The following is a 19733-nucleotide window of genomic DNA, read 5'->3' as shown; positions in this document are numbered from 1 at the left end:
CCTATCCGCGCACATAACAGACCACCGTAAGTCCGCACAGTAGAACAACGTGTAAAGGCCTACCTAGGCCGCTCTCTCTCTCCATCAAAAGATGCTAGAAAATATTATAAAAGGCAGAATGAACGTTTTATTTTCCCATGAGGCTTGATACAAATTTGATATGGCTGAATATTCAAATATATGGCTTAGCACATATGTTCGACTGCCCGTGGTAGTAAGAATTTCAGAACTCATCGTGTCCTTCAAACATTTTCCCCCAATCGGTAGCTTGAGATCCAACGAAGATATCAAAATTACCGACCACTTCTTTCTTGGTCAGCACTCCATCCTGAAATATAATGAACAGGAGCATGTAGTAACTAAGTAACTAAGTGAGAAGCGCCAGTATATTCTGAAAAACTGCTAAGTATCAAATAGTATCGTATCACTGCAAATTGTGCTACATAGGTCTACCTGATTAGAATCGCTTTCGGCGATGAGGTGTTGGGCTTCGTCAAGCGCGAAGTCGGAACTGTCTGGTGTGACCCAATCCCGAATTTCTTGTTCGTCCAGCCTATCACGAAGAGTATCACATTAAAGGCAAAAATTGCGCGACGCCATGTTTACTTGAGTGGGATCGCAGAGAGCCAAAGTCTTGAGAAGCTTCGAGATGGATAATAATTGTATAGCTCACTTCCCGTCGCTGTTTTTATCCCGGTCGCTCTTGAATTGCTCTCGTTCTGCTTCCACCCATTCTGGTTCCGATTCGTTCTCGTTTTCAGGTTTATAAACATCGCCTAAAGAAATTGTACGGGTACGTTCAACAAAACTATATTTACTATACAGTCACCTCCGCTTAATTCAAACAGTTTCGCTCAGTTTTGGACTAATTCAGCGGAAAATCAATTGTCTACTTCGTGGTCACGCGTACGGGCACACGACGCATTCAAAATACGCTGTTGCGTAATAGAACAATTATAATATAGCTGCGCTATACTGCAGTAATTGGCGCAGATCACATAAAACACAAATTAGTTATACCTTCAGGTTGGTTGCATTGTACAGTATTTCGATACCAAACCATTTAACAAACACTGTACACTGCATTAGCGTGTAGCACATGTATTTGGAGTTCAAATAGTACTTATTGATATCCCCACCAACGCAACTAACAGTGCAACTGTCAAGGCAGTGTCTTTACTTTTTTTCGTGTACTTTACTGAGCAATTTCACTTTTTTCTGCTAAACTAAGCTGCTCCAATCTGTTTTACAAGATGAACGCAATTGTACCCAATAAAAAACGGCTATGTAGCACATGCATTTGGAGTTCAAATAGTACTTTTTGATATCCCACCCAACGCAACTAATTGTGCAGCTGTCAAGGCAGTGGCCTTACTTTTTTCTTTGTTTACTTTAGTGAGTAATTTCACTTATTCTGTTGAACAAATCTATGCCAATCTGTTCTACAAGATGCACGCAATTGTACCCAATAAAAACCTACTATGAAGCCGGCACGACCTTGGATGAGTTCATTGTCGATAGCTACAGCACGGATTGTCAATGCTTCACCATAATTACTCATCTGGTGTTAAAACGAAAGAATTGCTGTTTATTGTTCCAAATTATTACGACAGGAATTGCTAGTCTGTGTCCGAATAAAGCGGCGAATAGTCCGGATTAACCAAAGTTTGTCACGTGCAATTTTTACCTTTGTACCGTTCCTGAGTATTTCGGCCGATTAAGCAGAGTAGACTGTATATATGAAAGTGCCAGTAACATAATACTCACTGATATATTCTTCGATATCAATAAATCCATCTTTGTTTTCATCCAATTCCGTCAATGTTTCTTCAAAAACAAGATTCCTCATGCGGTCAAAATGTTGTGGATGGCAGAGGGCATTCAATTCGTCCAGACTGCAAGAATCATCGTCATCTGTATCTGCGACCTGATTATAAAATGATATGAATTGCTGGTTATTGTAGAAAACATTAGAGATGCGTTATTGCTTAATGCTTACCTTCCATCTGTTTTTGTCTTTGTTGAGCATGTCTCTGTAACTGAAATCGTTTTCTTTGGTATCCCAATCATCATCTAAATATGCGGTATTTAATAAAACCTTCGGGCCGCAAATTTAATGCGAGTTTCCCTGCGACCTTGCTATATGCTTCTGTTATGGTAAACCTATCAGAGAATCAGACGGGCATACAGGTATTCCAGGCTCGAGAAGTCATACCACGAAATTTGGCGTCGCAGTGATGAGACTATTGCAAGGATGGGATAGCGAAACAGCCGTAAAAAAGCGAAGAATGCCAAACACATTATCGTCTCACATCGAGAGAGAGAGAGAGGGGGGTATTCGGTTTCGCCACCACCATCGAGATGCTTTTGACGACGGCGATGCGATCATAGTCTAGTCATCTAGTCTACGGCCTACCGATCAAGTAGCTGGTACGCATCACCATTACACTATATCGCTCGGTAGACGGGCAAATACACGTTCTCCGCCTCCAGAGTATTTTTTTGCGCACGTAAGTGCGGTAGGCCACGTTCACGTGTTCACAATAATTCGTGAGCCAGATTTTCTAGACAGTCATTTTGATGGAGCGCGAAATTGGACAGTACGTTTTTGTGTATGGCTTTAAGTTTGAAATCATTCATTCAATCCCCCAATGGCTTTGCGAAATGCGAACGTTGATTGGAACATGCCATCCAGCACGATTATATAAGCAGCAAACAATTGCGGCGACGCAAGCTATACTCGGGGACCCCTTCTTCGACGCAAAAGGGGAATTTATGCTTGAACATGCGCTTTCTCGTTTGTAATTATTATCTATTAGCCTACGTGTATTCTTGTCTGCTTGATACACTCGCATTCTCGAATTGTCGCGCTATTTCACTTGTGGGCGTCTAATTTAGCTCGTTATACTCACACGACTCGTTGTACGTCGGATTACGTTCTTATTCGCCCGGTCATATCGCATGGTATAGGTCGCACAATAAAACATTACATTACAAATGGGTCGCGAACTGACGGCTGGGAAGCACTGATATGGTTATGTCGAAGAACTATCAAGTCAGCTATATTAACAGGTACAAAACCAGAAATCTTATTCCAATATGAATGAACACAGCACAGTTTCATCACTTTAAACCACACCTTTCAGTTCTCCGTAGGTGACATTGAAGAATTCTTCCCAGGACACGCTCCCATTTTCATCTAAATCGAGTTTTTCCAAACGCTTTTCAGTGTCTCGTCCAATATAATTTTCTTGCGCATTAGCTATCCACTTTTCAAGCTCCTTGGTGTCTACATTGCCGTCAGTGTCAACGTCAATTTTCGTAAATATTTCTCTGTAGATGAAGCAATCGGGTCTTATACCGAAATTTCGTTTTTGACGTAATTAGTAGGCCTATATATATTGTCAGGTAAAGATGAAAAGTTGGTCGACCATTAATGAAGTATAGGTAAGTCAATGGCAATGTTAGACTTGCTCATTTCAAACATTTCATATTTGTCAATTAGTTACTTCAATGGATTTTCCTCACATGTTATGAGTGTGCTTGAAAGTTGACAATCATCACCCGTCAACGCACCTCAATTAACATTTCGAAACTAGCCCACCTATATACCTGAATACTTTATGTAATTATCAGTTTTTCTTATAATTTTATAATGTCTTGAAGATGCTACCATCTGTTTTAATGAGTTGATATTCGCAGAATTACTTTTACGCTTTGGCTATATTTGAATTTGCACATCACCAATACACTTTTACCACCTCGTGCAAAGATTGTTGGCCTACTTGATATAATGTTTATTATAGCTCTATATAATTCTATAAATAGGCCTACTCATCGACATGCAGTTATAGATTCTCTAAAGGGTTTCATTGCATTAGAAGAGACATATGATTTTACCCAAGGCGTTTCTGACTCTCTTCCGGCACCATCTCATCATATTCCTCGGCGAGATCTTCTCCTAAAAATGCTTCATGATCATAATCTTTCGAACCAGGGGCTTCATCACTCAGTACATCCCCATCGACAGAGCGGAAATCCTCTTGCCCATACGAAGCTTCGATTATCACAGCAAAGACGAAGGCGATTAAAACTATTTTCATACCGTTATATAATTGTAGAACACTGTCAAAATAAGATGTAGCATATAGCTGGACATTTGTCTAGGAGCGTGCGCATGCGTCGGTATGCTACACGACATAAGGTGTGATAAGAATATTTAACTAAATATTGTGATAACGCGGCATAGGACGATCACATGACTTCTTTACCCCGGTATCAAAATTTCATAAGTAGGCCAACAACAAACGCGGGCCCACGTCGTCCAACTACCATATTTCCGACTTACAAGATCATCACGAGGGGAGGTTTTTGTTGCAGTCTAACCCGTGGAAACTTGCATTTATTTTTCACAAAAGTTGCATTTATGGACAAGTTCCTTGAAATTATTATGGTATGAGATACTCGAATCGATCCGCATGCAAGGCACTATAACATAACTCAGTGTTGGGCGGTTGGCGATTTCAACAAAATTAATAGCCTGAAAATTTTACCCAGTGAAAATATAATTTTTGGCGGTCCAGCCTGAATGTGCGTCAAATCAGAAAGGACCTCAGATTTAAACTACACGGAAATAATCAATCGATCTATTCACAGATAAGTGCCAAATATATTCAGTAAAAAGTTAGTTGCAAGAAAAATCGAAAAAAGTTGTATGAAAAATCGAAAAAAGTTGCAATATAAGATTCCTCCTAACAGCTTAAAACATCATACTACTTAATTTCTGAGTATTTAGGAAGCTGCCGGAAGCTGTAAAAAAGGTTGCGAAAACTTGACCTAATCATCACTCCATCAAATATGACGGGCCTGCAGTGTAAAAACAGTATCTCGCCGGCTATCTGACAGTCCTCGAGCATGTCCGATGTCCAGTGTCCAGTGTCCATATTCAAGTCGAAATACAAGCAATTTCTACTGGATCAATACTCGGCAGCCCTCAAGTTTACCCCAGACCACGACCTGACATATCGATCTTGCTTTCTGGCACATATGCCACCTCTTTCTGTTGCCTGTACTTTTATATTATCTTATTCTACTTTTCATTCAGTGCATGCCTCGCATTTCTACATTGTCTAGGCCAGGTGGGTGTCTGATTTCAAAGACTAGGCCTACTCCAAGTCGTTTCGATACATTCCTATCTTTTCATTGTATCGCATCTTGTGGTGTACTGAAATGATAAAACTGTTTGTTAATAATAAATTGAATTAATTTTAAATCCAATGACTCCGCCTGTAATATGATCATATGTTGACATTGTTGAGTTGAATGTCTGGGCTTCGTTGAGATGGCCTTAAGGTCCTGTTCCTAGTGCAGTAGTAAGGGGGATCTACTGCACTAGGTCGCCATCAGAATCTGAACCTATGTGTAAGAGTGATATTATCGAATTTTTGTAATATCGAAAACGCGTCATCGAATATCTACCGATTACGGGGGATAAAAAATTCGCCGCGACGCAATAGATGGGGATAATAGTCAGCCCTCAAGTTTAGCGGACCACGACATGGTACATCGATCTCGCGTTAGGTCACATGCCACCTTTTTGCCGCTTGTCCTTTTATTTTTTCTCCTTTCACTTTTCATTCAGTGTGTCTGCCTCCTATTTACATCACCTAGCCCCAAGCGGGTATCTGATTTCAAAGACCCGTTATGTTTTGAAATGATTAAATTGTTAATAAACTGGTACTGATGTAATAAAGCTGTACTACCATGTACCACCAACCAAGGTTTGTAACCAAGTCAAAAGGCTCCGAGTCGCTAGTCAATCTCACTTTTATAGTTTTGACTCGAGTCAAGTAGAGTCATTTTCAATTCGCCACCTACTCAAGTCCGAGTCCAAATCAGCGAGCAGAGGGTCGATTCCGAGTCATGGTATTATGACTCGACAACGAGTCCAAGTCATTGTGTTGACTGCTCAGTTTCCCGTTAAGCCTTGATGAACCCACTTTTAAAAACTCTGTTTGGTGATATCGATTTCGATGGTTCGCATTTATAATATAGGGAGAGATGTGGTACCGATGAAACACTGCGACCAAAAATACTTGAAAAACTCTGTGATAATCCCATGATTACAGTACGCGACTTTGTCTATACCAGTGGTTCCCAACGTGGGCGATATCGCCCCCCAGGGGGCGATTTGTCGATCCAGGGGGGCGAAAATAGCGAAGGGGGCGATAGGGGGGCGAAAACGGACGAAGGGGACGATAGGGGGCGATGGCGCGTTAAAATGGTTATATTGGCGTTCATGACAGTAACTGCCGCACTCAAACCCTTAATTGAGATGGGGGGCCCGAGCTCGAAGGGGGCCCACAATTTTTTTCGTGAATTAACATTAATTATAGAGTATTATTTTGGAAATTTAGGCAACTTTTTCAAAAAATTTGGCGCTGCGCGCCATTTCGTGGTGTCGTATTTCTTACTTATTGGATACCTTTCCCCCAAGAAATAATACGCATGAGTTATAGAAATGGGCATTATCACACTATGACGCACCAAGACATATGAAGTTTTAGGCCATGTAACATGCGACTCCGAGAAGTGTGCCAGCACGAGAAAACCTTGGCGGAAAAGGACTACCTTTAGGCTGACCGACTTCGATATATATATGATATACATATATATTTAATTGTCCATAGGCGCCTAAATGGCTGGCGCCAAATGTTCCTGTCCTGGCAATCAGAACCCCACAAAACAAATGCCATCTCGCAGAGAAAAATTAATTGCCAGTGCAGAAATACCAGTTTGAAATCGTGTACGTCTTTTAGTTCAGTACGTATGGGCGATTTGAATATCTTATTTTGACATAGCAGACAGGCCACGAAATGCCATTACGTAACGAAGTCAGTATACCCACGGGTCCGTCCGAATATGTTCAATTATTATTTACGGGCCCTAAATTTTCCAAGACACCTCACTCAGCTTTGCCGGTAAATTTGATTACATGAGCAGAGAGAGGATAAAAATTGACAGCAATATATATGCAATTCCTGATCATACTGACCAATTCAATCATGAATGATAGAAATTTTCCGCGCTTAGCGTGAATTACCTGAAAAGGCCAACAATTTTTGCTGAGAAGTAGCGGTAAAGAGGTATCGGGGGAGTTTGGTCTGAGGGGTGGAGAGGTTTGCTTTATCGCCCAATTGGGGGGGACAAGACCAACGTATTGGGGGGACTGACGAAGTGCTGTTACGGTCCTCTTGGAATCAAGTCGGTCGGAGAAATCACCTTTTTTGTGAGTCAACTCACCAAAATTTAGCCGTAAAAGTGTAATTTCGAGGTCGAGCCGAAAAGTTGACCTTTTTTCCTAGTCAACTCGCCGGTGATTTCAGTCTGTATGCCCATTTTTCGGTTCCCAATATTTGGGGGGCGATGATCGCTGTGAAGTTTTAAAAGGGGGCGATGAGTCGAAAAAGGTTGGGAACCACTGGTCTATACAATGGCATGCTGGCAGAATTTTTCCTTACATGCAAAAAACTTCGACCTGCGTGAGTTATGGGGTCTGTAACAAAATGATTTACCTTTTAGGGGTTGCAAAGTAAATTTGGATCCACATATACATTTTTCTATATCACCTTCCAAACTAACAAACCCATAATAATTTTTAATGTGAATTATAGGGCTTGTACCAGGGTAGGCCTATATAATGGCACATATTTTTTGAATCCATACCATCGTCGAGTGGACTATTTTCAATTCAATCACAATATTTATAGGGTGGGGGACCTATGGTACCATAGCCAAATCAAGCAAAATAGTTGGACCAACTAATCACCTAACAACAGAAACACGCCTACATTATATAAAGGCTGTAACTCATAGTTACCGGCGGTGTTTTATCGCTATTAGGCGGCATTTGAAAGGCAAAATTTCGATTTTCCGGTAATATATGTATGTGACATTAATTTTGTAAGTTTCGGCGGAAACCAAAACGTGATTTTATCCCAAAATTTGAGTTGGTATATTCTATTTTATACTTGTAGGTGGCGACGAAACATTCTTCACTGGTCGTTGTAGCTTAGATTTATAGTACACAGAACAAGTTGAAAAATTTGAGTTTTGAGCGTATTTCTCGTAGTCGTAGGTCCCGTGGTCGTGTGCCATTGGACCCATCGGGTGGGGACCGATGATACGTTTGAGCTACAAATTTTAAACGTTTATAAGTATTATTTGAAAAGGAGGATATCCATGTTAATGTCCGCGATAGTTACACCTTGTATCAAAGTGTTGAGACAGGAAAGGATCCGCTATTCTCGGCTGAAGATTTGAGGGCCGGAGATCATTTTGCAATTTTTGATCCATCGGTACCACATCTCCCCTAATTTTCCTCACTTTTAGCAGTTTCTGGGCGCATTCTCAAGTCCCAGTACCATAATAGACGAAATCCCAATAGTGTGGTTACTTTACTATATTCTTGGTAATGTCGGTCTTGGCCGTCTAGAGCCCCGAGTCAAACGACTTGGTTCGAGTCATGCGCATGCAATGACTCGAGTCCAAGTCGAGTCATTTCCGTATTTTGAGAATATGACTCGAGTCATCTCAACCCCGGTACCAACCATGCCATAATATAACGCACAGTGAGGTCCACGAATCTTACATTTTCTACTGTCAATATGACACGTCGCACTACAGTTTTGTGCCATATGTCGATAGCTGTTGTAAAACGAAAAGGTTGGGTTAGCGTCTTTCCGGAATCGGTTTCAACGCAAAACGACCAAATTCAAGCGTCATCGGTTACGGGTCTTTGAAAATGGTGTGATCGTCATAAGCGATTTCGATCACTAATCACAATCAACCCAAGCCTGCTATGATCATTGATCATCCAGTTGCATAGTACTTGGTGTAACTCTCTGGTATCGTTGAAGAGACTATCGTACCTACCACGGCAGAGAAACGTTTGACTCTATCAACGAGTAGACATAAGTGACATAACTTGGAAGCTGCGCTACTGCGAGTACCAATGACCGCCAATTCGCTTCACCCATAGCGTTTGGCCCAACAAATCCCGATCAAACAGGCTAGTCTCTGCTAGTGCCATCACGCCAACCACAAACTATTTTACCAGCACAAGCAGCGTAGAATAGTGCAGGCATAACCGAAAATTACAGGCCTTTGTATTTGTATATGGCTATCGAATGACTAGGCCTTGGCGCGTGTAACTGCTGTGTAGTCGACTACGCATCAGGACTAAATAGTGTATTTCAGGATAGAGAAATGCAGAATACGTGCAAAATGATTGATGAAAACTGGATAAAGAGTTCTGATATTCCGTTTGTAGGTCGCATGATATCATCGAGATAAAATAAACAATTGGACTAACATGTAAAATTGCTACCTATTGACTTTGCTCGACGCTAGTTTGGTCCTGCACTCAAATGTAACATATAATACCAGGCTTTGGCAACCGGACGAAAACTTATTTACTGATGCTGCGTGTAATATGATATGAAATGCTGAATATGAATATACGGAAGACAGGTAAGGACGTACGACAGAACACTTGGACAAGACAAAACAGCTTCATGATCGTCGCATGACAGCGTATCTAACTACCAGAACGGTACTGCAACCAATTTCATTAAATATCTTTTAAAAAACTTTTAAAAAAAACGCTACGACATTCTACTGCAACCTATTTGCAACCCATCGTGGCATCATTCCGCTCTTGGCCTTAAAATTCGTCGTGTCTGTTGATCATGTCGCCCCACTCCGTAGCTTGCGAGCCGACGAAAACCTCCTGGTGCTCCAACATCTCTTCCTTCGAGATATGCCCGTCCTGCGAAAAAGGCACACGTTACGAGATTGACACTGTTGAGTCGAAAACATTTTGCAACCCGAGACCAGAGGTGGTCAGTAATGATGTATTTTCACATTTTCGAAGTACTCAAGCAGGTTTCCCCATGATCCAGTCACACACTCAAGTGGCTTGGTTTTTATCACATTTTCATTGACAGCCATTTCATTGCAATTTTGAAGAATAGTAAAGTTATCACACTGTAATTAATTGGTATATCAGTACTGGTACTTGAAAATGCTACCAGAAACTGTTAAAAGTGAGGAATATTAGTGTCTTATGAATGCAAAGCATTCGATACCGCTGAGCAGAGTTATAAAAAGTGGATTTTACATGACAGTATCTCGGAACTGAACAGTCCCCACAATGACTTGGACTCGGATTCGAGTCAAACACTATGACTCGGACTCGACACTCTACTCCGTGACTTGGACTCGGAATTGAATCGAGTCACAACTATAAAAGTTAGATTGACTTGTGGTGACTTGGGACCTAGTGACTTGGTTACAGCCCAGGTACTTGACCAGTTTTGTGGGCAAAAACAACTTCGATTTGACGCATCGCGTTCTTGAAACATAGCAGTTTCGGGATAAGTTTGTATAATTTCACCAGATGAAGCATCCTAAAACCAGTCAAATTAACCCCTGGCAGCATCACGGTAAATGAATATATTTCTAAAGACAACACCTATTTGCAGTGTTGTCAGTCATTTCGCGTTAGCCACAAAGATAAAACCGCCCAAAATAGCCCCAGCATCACTCTGTGACTGACTGTATTTGTAGTACCGTTAATGATTTTGTGCGAGTCGCCCAGATACATCGTACGATTCTAAAAGTAACCATCTTTGATCAACAGCTAATAGCATGCAGACCCTCGACTAAATCTGCTTGTTGAAATTACTTAGAGGTTTCACTTTCTACTTCCACTCAACGTACTTTTGACATAGCTTGCAAATTCTTACTTCTACTCGTTATCGACTGAATTCACGGTGTTACTTCCACTCGAGTACCTACATCATCTACTATGTCTATTTCCGCACGTACCTTATTATCATCGCTCTCGTGAACGAGATGTTGAGACTCGGCGAGGGCGTGATTGTAGTCTTCCGGCAGAATCCATTTTCCGACCTCCTCTCTATTCAGTCTGAAATAGATCCCGACATTTGATATCGCGAAAAATTTTTACGCAGAACGGATCGACTTACTTGCCGTCTTGGTCCTCGTCCCGATATTTCTGGAATTGTTCTCGTTCGACTTCGACCCAGTCCGGCTCTTCCTCCCCTTCCGTCTCCGGTCGATAAATATCATCTGTAACCACAAGACGTCATATTATGCTTTCAGACCTGACATCTCAGCCATGTCGGAGGCAATGTAATCCATAAAAAGAACATCATCACGTCCTGCATAACTATCAAACTGAACGGTACAGAGCCTAGACGCGAGTCATTTTTTCAAATACGTACACGCGTCAATTTGTTCATTGACTCGACTCGTACTCGAGTCATCGTGCAGGACTCGTACCAAGTCATATGACTCGAGACTAGGATGGCCAAGACAGAAATGTCATTGTAACTTCGAAGAATAGTGAATTCACCACATTAATGGCATTTCGTCTATCAGTCCTGGTACTTATCAAATAGCCCAGAAACTGTTAAGACTGAGGAAAATTACTATATTAGGAATGCCAGCCATTCTATATCACTTGAGCAGTGTTCAAAAGAGTGGGTTGAACTGGATTGAACTGAAAACTGTGAACATAATGACTTGGACTCGGACTTGACTCGGTGGTGAATAGTAAATGACTTGACTTGAGTCAAAACTATAAGAGTCTGATTGACTTGCGACTCGGAAACTTACATCTCACAAGTGATGAGAGAGTTTTTGAAAATGCATTTGGTTACCATGATACAGAGGTGTTGCCCAGTGGTTTTACTATACAAATTGCCACTTTGAAGTGATGCAAACATATCCCTACGGAGTACTCTACAGAAAAGTAGGAGTACTCTTCGACTGATCACCTCCGACGATGAATTAGCACCCGCCGTAACACGGGACTCAAGAACCATCACGGATATCCTCGAATTATGAAACTCTGTTCATTCACCTATGCCAATATTATTATTAACAGTATTATGTCAATGACAATATTATTATTAACAGTATTATGTCAGTGACAATATTATTATTATCAACATTATACTGGCAATACGAAGAAATGTGCCACATACTCATATATTCCTCCATATCCAACATCCCGTCGCCATTTTTGTCCATGTCACTCAGAGTCTCATCGAGAACAACATTTTTCATCCTATCAAACTCTTCGGGATGCAAATAAGCCTTGTACTCCTCGTACGTGAGACTGTTGTCCCCGTCTTCATCGGCCGCCTGAAATAGATCGCGAAGATATTCGAACACACCAGAAAATTTTCAGCTTCTCGAAATTAGATTCGAATTAGAATGATAGCTATAGTTTTTACAAAGTCAGGTTATAATTAGAATTACCGAACTAGGAAAAACTTGGAAATTGAATTATATTCCAACAAAAAACAAGCTCATTTCACGTCAAAGCCTAGTTCATTTTCAAAGGCAAGAAAATCAGAAATTAAATCAGAAGTAAAATGACCGCACAGAAACATTCTTCACAAATTAGATTAGAATTACTTGACCGGCATTTTTCTCTTATTAGACAACCAGAATTATCTAGTTCTACAAGTCTGCTACTAACAAGTACCACCATCGTCTTAACATAACTCACCCAATAAGACATTGGTGCAAAAATATGATAAATCACTTAGCTCACCTTCCAGCGTGCTTCGTCTCTCTTCAACATTTTCTTGTACGACATATCGTTGCTATCATCCTCCCAGTCAGTCTCTGAAAACAAGGGAATTGAAAACTTGAGACATTATGCCAACCGACCAGAGCGCATACCTTGCAGGAACCCAAAGTTTAGATCGTAATATTCTTTCCAGGTGATTTTGTCGTCTTTGTCTTCGTCGTGGTTCACGAACTCTCTTTTGGTGTTGTCGTTGATGTAGCGTTGCTGGGTTTTTGTGATCCAGCTTTGCAGCTCGGAATCGCTTACGAGCCCATCACTATCCGTGTCGATCTTGTCAAAGATGATCCTGCATAGCAATGTATTTTAAGCAGGTAACACAGAATGATCTAACGTATGTAACATGGGGCAATGCAGCTTCAAAGAATTATGGATTTACAGCGAATTAATATCTAATAGCAGATGTTCTTAAATTATGGGTTAGGCCCCAAACATGGGTCACGACTCAGGGTGTAAATTTGGGTTGCGACCATACCAGAGCGATCGTTTAATATGAGGTAATATATATGCTGAAGTTTTAAAAAAAACGAATCAATGCAAGTCAACAACTCCTCTGTATTGAATCAAGTTACATAGAACTGCGTTTTGTACAACTGGTTGTCGGCACCTTCTCGTAAAAATGTAGGATACTAACAAGAGAAATGCATTCATTACGATGTGCGAGGCTTGGGTCACAAAATGTTCAGATTTGAGTGGCGGTCTAAAAGTTCTCAAGAACTACTGTTTTGTCTTATAGTAAGCAGCAAATAAAATATCCTGTTGAATTGAGTCTGATACTTATCGGAATATCGAGTGCCATTTGGTGCAGTGGTTTTCAACCTGGGGGCCATTCGACATTTTTCTGGGGGACGTGAATGTGCCGACATTTTAGTAATCAGCGTCATAGATAGGCTGCGACAAAGGACAAAGGTGCCGGCCTTTATTCGCACCCAGCTTCCTAAAACTAGAGGTGGTCTTGGAACATTTTCAAATCTAGACGCGGCTGCGCTAAAAAAAGGTTGGGCACTGCCGGTTTAGTGAATTGTATTTTCACGATCATCAACTCGACTATATTTAGATAGTGGCTTGACAATTCATGGATTCTCAAGACCGGTGGTACGCGGAATAAGATATTATATTTTTGTCCTGTTTTTGTGGCATATACACCGACTCCTGATATACATACACACGATCTGCGAATATGCATACCAAGAGCTCATGATGTGTAGCCTGTATGCCACTGGACATGAACAAGATAGACGCAGAAATAGCCACGCTATCCCAGAAATTGAGAGCAAAGAGCGGGTAAGCTACAGATACCAGTCTTACTGATCAGGTCTCCGGCCGGGTATTGAACCCCCAGTTTTCTACATCATAAAATTGACATAACCAAGGCTCGCTGCATTCAAAATTCAATCGATTAATGTGTAATTACCCTAATCTTCTTTTCGATTCTTCGGGCGAGAGCTTCTCAAATTCTTCCGCTTCATCCCGGCCTACGAAAGCGTCGTGATCATATTCTTCTGTCCCAGGATCTTTATCACTCAAATGCTGGTCCACTACCCGGTCCTTTTTCGTGACGCCGGCAAAAGCGTACGCGATACACAAAACTATAACTAGCTTACTACGAAACATTATCGAGACTTAAAAAAAAAACTAAACCTGCAAACAGTAATATTATGAATAGTCATGTGAAACCTGAAATACTGCAACACTCAAATAGAAGTTCCACGCAAAGCACCTCCGCAGGCAAAGCGAATTTCTCACAATTCAAACAAAAACAGGAAACTCGCTGTCAAAACAATCACTTGTGTAAGTACAATAAAAATTCAAGGCAGCAAACACTGTATACGAATAAGCAAGATGGCACCGGGGTTAGCCCGTACTGCACAAAAACCAATAAGGGCAGCAATTCTAATTCAGACATTTCATAATGATCGCAAAGTGATCTCAGGATCGAAGGAATACCACAGGTAGCAAGCTTTGAAGATAATATACTGCAATGTATAATTTAGTCATTAAATGGTCAGGATTGTGAATTAATGGCAGTAATATCGCTGCAATGCGTTCATTATTATGCGTTATAATGGGTCGATCAGCATTTTGGCAACAGTAATGAAAATATTCTTTTAATTAATACGTGTATCAAGAAATTAGGCATGCACTATGTGTGATTTCGCAGAAATTTGAGTCATGAAAGTGATAATGCTTCATATTTTGTTTACGAAAGATTTAAAACTCGTCGTGACGCTTCAGATCGTCGCCCCAATTTGTGATTTGGGAGCCGACGAAAGTCGAATGGTGCGCAATAATTTCGTCTTTGCTCAGAAACTCGTCCTGAAAAAGAAATGTGGTTCATTTTTCATAGAGTTACAGGGAAACTAGGCAGATCTCTTACCTTATCATCGTCGGCTTCATAAATTAAATGAGACGCTTCGGCATCGACAGCGTCGTAATCGTCGGGAAGAATCCAAGATCTCATTTCTTCTCGGTCCAATCTAAATGCACACATCGTTATCAGGTGACAAGGCAGGTGCAATACGATCAATGCGCAATATCATATCAATGTAGTAAGTACATTTTAAAGTCAATATAAAATATGTGTACGGTGTAGTACACACCCAGTGTAACAGTATTTAGATGAATGATCCATTGTATTGGTTGGTTAGGTAGATTCAGTGGTTACATTAATTTGAAGTCATCCAAATATTGGCATGACATGCGCGAGCGTTGCGCATTACACATCAGAAGAATGAATTAGACGATTGTTCCTTACAAATCAGCAGAGATGGTGAAAGTAGTCAGAGTTGCTACTCAAGTAGAAGTAAGGCTCTAAATGTGTTTACTTAATCACAACGAGTGATTCACAAGATTGTCAAAATTACTTCAAATGTATCCCGACAATAGAAAAAAAAACTGAAAACTACTCTTGGACGAGGGGTCGCATACATTTGGAAGTTAATCGGTGTTGGTGGCTACATTCGAAGTCGCAAGATGCATCTACGGGTCTACATAAAATCACTACTGATGCAACAAACAGGTACAATCTTCGACATATTCAGCGTTCACTGTGATTGCTATATCACATGGTCCTTACGATGTCATACAATAAAGTAACGCAATCTCGTCTAAAGCTACTTTCTACTTTTCAAAATCCAAACTGCAAAAATGAGTATTGCAAGGAGGCAGAATCCAACATAGTACTTCGAAAAAGTAAATTACTTCATTATTGACCACCACTGGAAATCAGGTACGTTCCACCTGCAGAGCACAGTAGCTGACTCCGGATGTCATCAAAAGCTGATACAAAACAAAATAACGCGTGTTCGACTAACTTATTGTTTTTGTCCTTATCCCTGCTGATGGTAAACTGTTCCCGTTCTGTCTTCACCCATTCTGGTTCCTCGCCGCCATCTTCTGGCCGCCACATATCCCCTTGAAAAATGAAACACCACGTTAGTCGTAATCAAGTGCGAAGCCTCAGAGACTTGAGACAAGTTCCAACAAGATTGATGGATTTTAGTTTTGGAATACTGCAACAGCAGGTTGGCACACTGTGCCAAAGAGAATGTCAGCAGGCAATGAAAATATGCTCCATAATATTTAGACACAACATAACACATTTCTCCACTTACCGATATATTCTTCCACATTAACGAATCCATCCCCATCTTTGTCAATGTCCTCTATCGTCTCATCGAGGACGGTGTCCTTCATTTTCGGGTACTCTTCGGGATGTAGGAACGCCATCAACTCATCTCGCGACAAACTGTTGTCGGCATTGTCATCAGCACTCTAAATATACAACCGAGATCGTCACAATTCTCTAAGCAACACCCATAGCAAACGATTATATATCCAGGTTTCGTGCAGAAATACACTCTAAATCAGTAGCAGTTCTACAGACTTAACCGGTTCCAAATAAGATTGTTATTTACAAGGAGCCTAAAGCTTGCATTGGTGCACCATCTAAAAATAGTACGTTGAGCTGCAGTGACCTCTTAAGCCTCGATTATTCGTAATTTCATGCCGGTGATGTCATATTTTGTGATACGATGGTTGATATACAATGTTCTTTCCAATTCTCTACTAGTTGCTGACCATTACCCCCGACGAGTGTCAGCCGAAAATAATCGAGATTATTCAAATATTATATACCAGACACACGGTCATAAATTCAAAATTTAGCGAGTCGCGAGGAGTGACGGGTGGCAACTTGAAATGGAATGGAGTCACGAGTGTCAAACTCAATCCAATCGATTAGAAATTTCAACGGTTCCCCCACCCCGATACTCGCTAACGTAACAACAACGTACTTCGAGATATAATTGAATAGTATATTCATATATAAGTTAACCCAAATATTTTCGGCTGACACTCGTCAGGGGTAATCGTCAGCAACTAGTAGAGAATTCGAAAGAACAGCGTATATCAACAATCGTAACACAAAATGTGACGTCACCAGCACGAAATGTCGAATACGAGAGCGTTCAATGTACTATTTTTAGATGATACACGAACTCTTTTTGTTGACACAGCCTTGGCTGGTGTATTTTGATAAAAGTCGACTCCAAGAGTTCGTGTATCATCTAAAAATAGTACATTGAACGCTCTCATATTCGACATTTCGTGCTGGTGACGTCATATTTTGTGTTACGATTGTTGATATACGCTGTTCTTTCGAATTCTCTACTAGTTGCTGACGATTACCCCTGACGAGTGTCAGCCGAAAATATTCGGGTTCATTTCAATATGAACATACTATTCAATTGTATATTGAAGTTCTGTACCTCAAAGAAGCTGTTCGAGATATAATCACAATAATTTGGTGTCAATCAGAAAATTTTGGTGCAAATTATGGCAAATTACAAGCATCTTTTTCCTACTGCCCTCAGGCAGTTGCCACGCAGGATGTTGTATCCCGATATACATTGTCGAGGTCGGGCATATCAGCGTTTGATTGATGATTGATATAAATACTAATAAGTTGAATCTGGAGTAACCAGAAACGAGTGACAAAGACTGACGATTACCCTTGACGAGTGTCAGCCGAAAATATTCCGGTTTAATTTCAATATGAATCATTTAATTGTATATTGAAGTTCTGTACCTCCAACTAGGCTACTAAGCTATTAATATTCAAAACTATTATTATAATATATACGAGATTGAAATTTTTTTTGAGCTCAGGTTCCACACACTTACTTTCCACCTCTTCTCATCTCTTGTGATCATCTTTTTGTAACTGAAACTGCCATCGTTGTCCTCTCTATTCAAATCCTCTTCTAAAAAACATTACTCGTTAAAATCAGATCCATATTGAGGGACCGCAGTTAGTGATACTGACCGGAAATGTGACCGTATGTGTTTTCATAATACTCTGTCCACTCGACGTATCCGTTGCCATTGGTGTCGGACGATTTCATTTGTGCCTCCGCATCCTCTTCCACGTAGCGAGTTTGGGCTTTCTTTATCCACGCCATGAGTTCTGGTTTGTCGATTTTACCGTCTTGGTTTGTGTCTAGTCGGTCGGCTATGATTCTAAGAATTCAGAGACACATTATTAATGTCAATCAAAATATACAGCTTGCTCGCAGCATTACTCTTGCAGTGCCATGAACAAGTTGCACTGCAATCTCTATCCCCTTTCCACAATAAATTTCAAGATAGAGACAACTAGGCAGGTTACAAGAACAATATAATCTGTTTGACCAAATAAAGATTTTTTTAATACATCTTGGTAGGTGTTTTCAGTAGACAGTTGTGACCAGTTGACCAAGAATAGATTTTAGTTGATAACTGAACGTGAACATTTCGGCTGATGTTTCAAATTGAGTGATGACAGAGCTTATGTGTGCAACAATTATAGAAGGGGTCACAACTCACAAGAATGACATTGTATTGATCAATTGATGGAATATTGCAGATATGATTGGGGACTTGGGGGTCATTGCCCTTATGAAGGAATGTCAAAATCAATCAATGTGACCAATTAAAAATGAGGAAATTATAGTCACGTTACTGACTTGATTGCTCAAGTGCTGGAGGTTTGACTAGGCTGCTCCTCGAAGTGGTGTCTTACCAAAAGTAGGCTATAGAATGAAAGTGGACCCTTTTGGCCTTTAACAAGTCGGTAGATAAGGAATTATAATGGGAAATGCCTGCCTACCCTGATGTAGATGACCATGACCATAGTACTCGAATATATAAAAATAAAAAAACAATTCGTCGCAAATATTAAAGTTTCTAGTAAGGTGCTGCATCATAATAATCAGCTGTGCACAAGCAAGCTCAAAAGTCAATGCAGCTACAACACCAGAATGGCAATAGATTTACATACCCGAGTCTTCGGACACTTTCCTCCTCAGGTAATTCGTCGAAAGTTTTAGCCTCTTCTTCTCCCAGGAAAGCTTCATGATCATACTCCTGCGTTCCAGGTTCCTCATCGCTCAGGGGTTTGGGTTCTATTACTCTGGACTTCTTTGCAACTGCGGCATACGCAATTCCGAGAACGCACGCGCAGCACACTAGGGCTAGAAATCTCATTATTTAGTTCAAGAACCCAAAACGGTGTAGACACGGCAGAAATGGAATGCCGAGTTGGTAACAAGGAGTTTTCTTCGAGGAAACCAACCAAACTAAGTAAAAGTGCTCTCCTACGAAAGCATAACAAACTGTATGCAGTCACTCGTGTCAAGTAGAACGTGTCCTACTACACCAATTAGACCATGACGACACGTTACATTACGGCAGTGGTTCCCAAGCTTTTTCAGCCTGTGGCATGCCAAAAAAATTATAAAACGATCGCGGTACACTTTTATTCGCAGAGATGGACAGTAACGAAGTATACACATACTTCAGTTCCGTCTATTATTTATTTGTAATCCAATCAATACACCACAAGTTTGCGATAAATGAAAATATGAAGGTACCGAAACGACTTGGAGTCAGACATGGGGTGATTACTTCATGATTGTAATCGATTGCGATTACGATTACTTCTGAATGGCGCGATTACGATTACGATTACGATTACAGCAAAATCAGGAAGTAGTCGATTACGATTACG

At 40.7% G+C, this 19733-nt stretch overlaps 3 protein-coding genes across 3 annotated transcripts; all 3 read right to left on the bottom strand.

Annotated features, from left to right (window-relative positions):
- Positions 1-104: 104 nt before the first annotated feature.
- LOC145444189 (calumenin-like) lies at positions 105-4127 on the bottom strand. Its single transcript, XM_080322120.1, has 7 exons — positions 3901-4127; positions 3140-3333; positions 2000-2073; positions 1768-1927; positions 674-776; positions 454-553; positions 105-328 (listed from the first exon to the last, which is right to left on the bottom strand). The coding sequence occupies exons 1-7, from the start codon at positions 4101-4103 to the stop codon at positions 224-226; spliced, it is 939 nt and encodes a 312-aa protein (XP_080178246.1). The 5' UTR covers positions 4104-4127; the 3' UTR covers positions 105-223.
- Positions 4128-9234: 5107 nt separating this feature from the next.
- On the bottom strand, positions 9235-14299 carry LOC145444190 (calumenin-A-like). Its single transcript, XM_080322121.1, has 7 exons — positions 14100-14299; positions 12781-12974; positions 12650-12723; positions 12075-12234; positions 11052-11154; positions 10891-10990; positions 9235-9829 (listed from the first exon to the last, which is right to left on the bottom strand). The coding sequence occupies exons 1-7, from the start codon at positions 14297-14299 to the stop codon at positions 9725-9727; spliced, it is 936 nt and encodes a 311-aa protein (XP_080178247.1). The 3' UTR covers positions 9235-9724.
- Positions 14300-14326: 27 nt separating this feature from the next.
- On the bottom strand, positions 14327-19341 carry LOC145444188 (calumenin-A-like). Its single transcript, XM_080322119.1, has 7 exons — positions 19005-19341; positions 18012-18205; positions 17870-17949; positions 16300-16459; positions 16000-16099; positions 15063-15162; positions 14327-15001 (listed from the first exon to the last, which is right to left on the bottom strand). The coding sequence occupies exons 1-7, from the start codon at positions 19208-19210 to the stop codon at positions 14897-14899; spliced, it is 945 nt and encodes a 314-aa protein (XP_080178245.1). The 5' UTR covers positions 19211-19341; the 3' UTR covers positions 14327-14896.
- Positions 19342-19733: the final 392 nt, after the last annotated feature.

The sequence above is a fragment of the Botryllus schlosseri genome, chromosome 8 (genome assembly GCF_051294905.1).
Source record: "Botryllus schlosseri isolate E-star chromosome 8, Bs_hap1, whole genome shotgun sequence".
In the NCBI taxonomy this organism is placed as follows: Eukaryota; Metazoa; Chordata; class Ascidiacea; order Stolidobranchia; family Styelidae; genus Botryllus; species Botryllus schlosseri.
The sequence above is the reverse complement of the archived record's forward strand: the minus strand, read 5'-3'. Positions and strand labels throughout refer to the sequence as shown.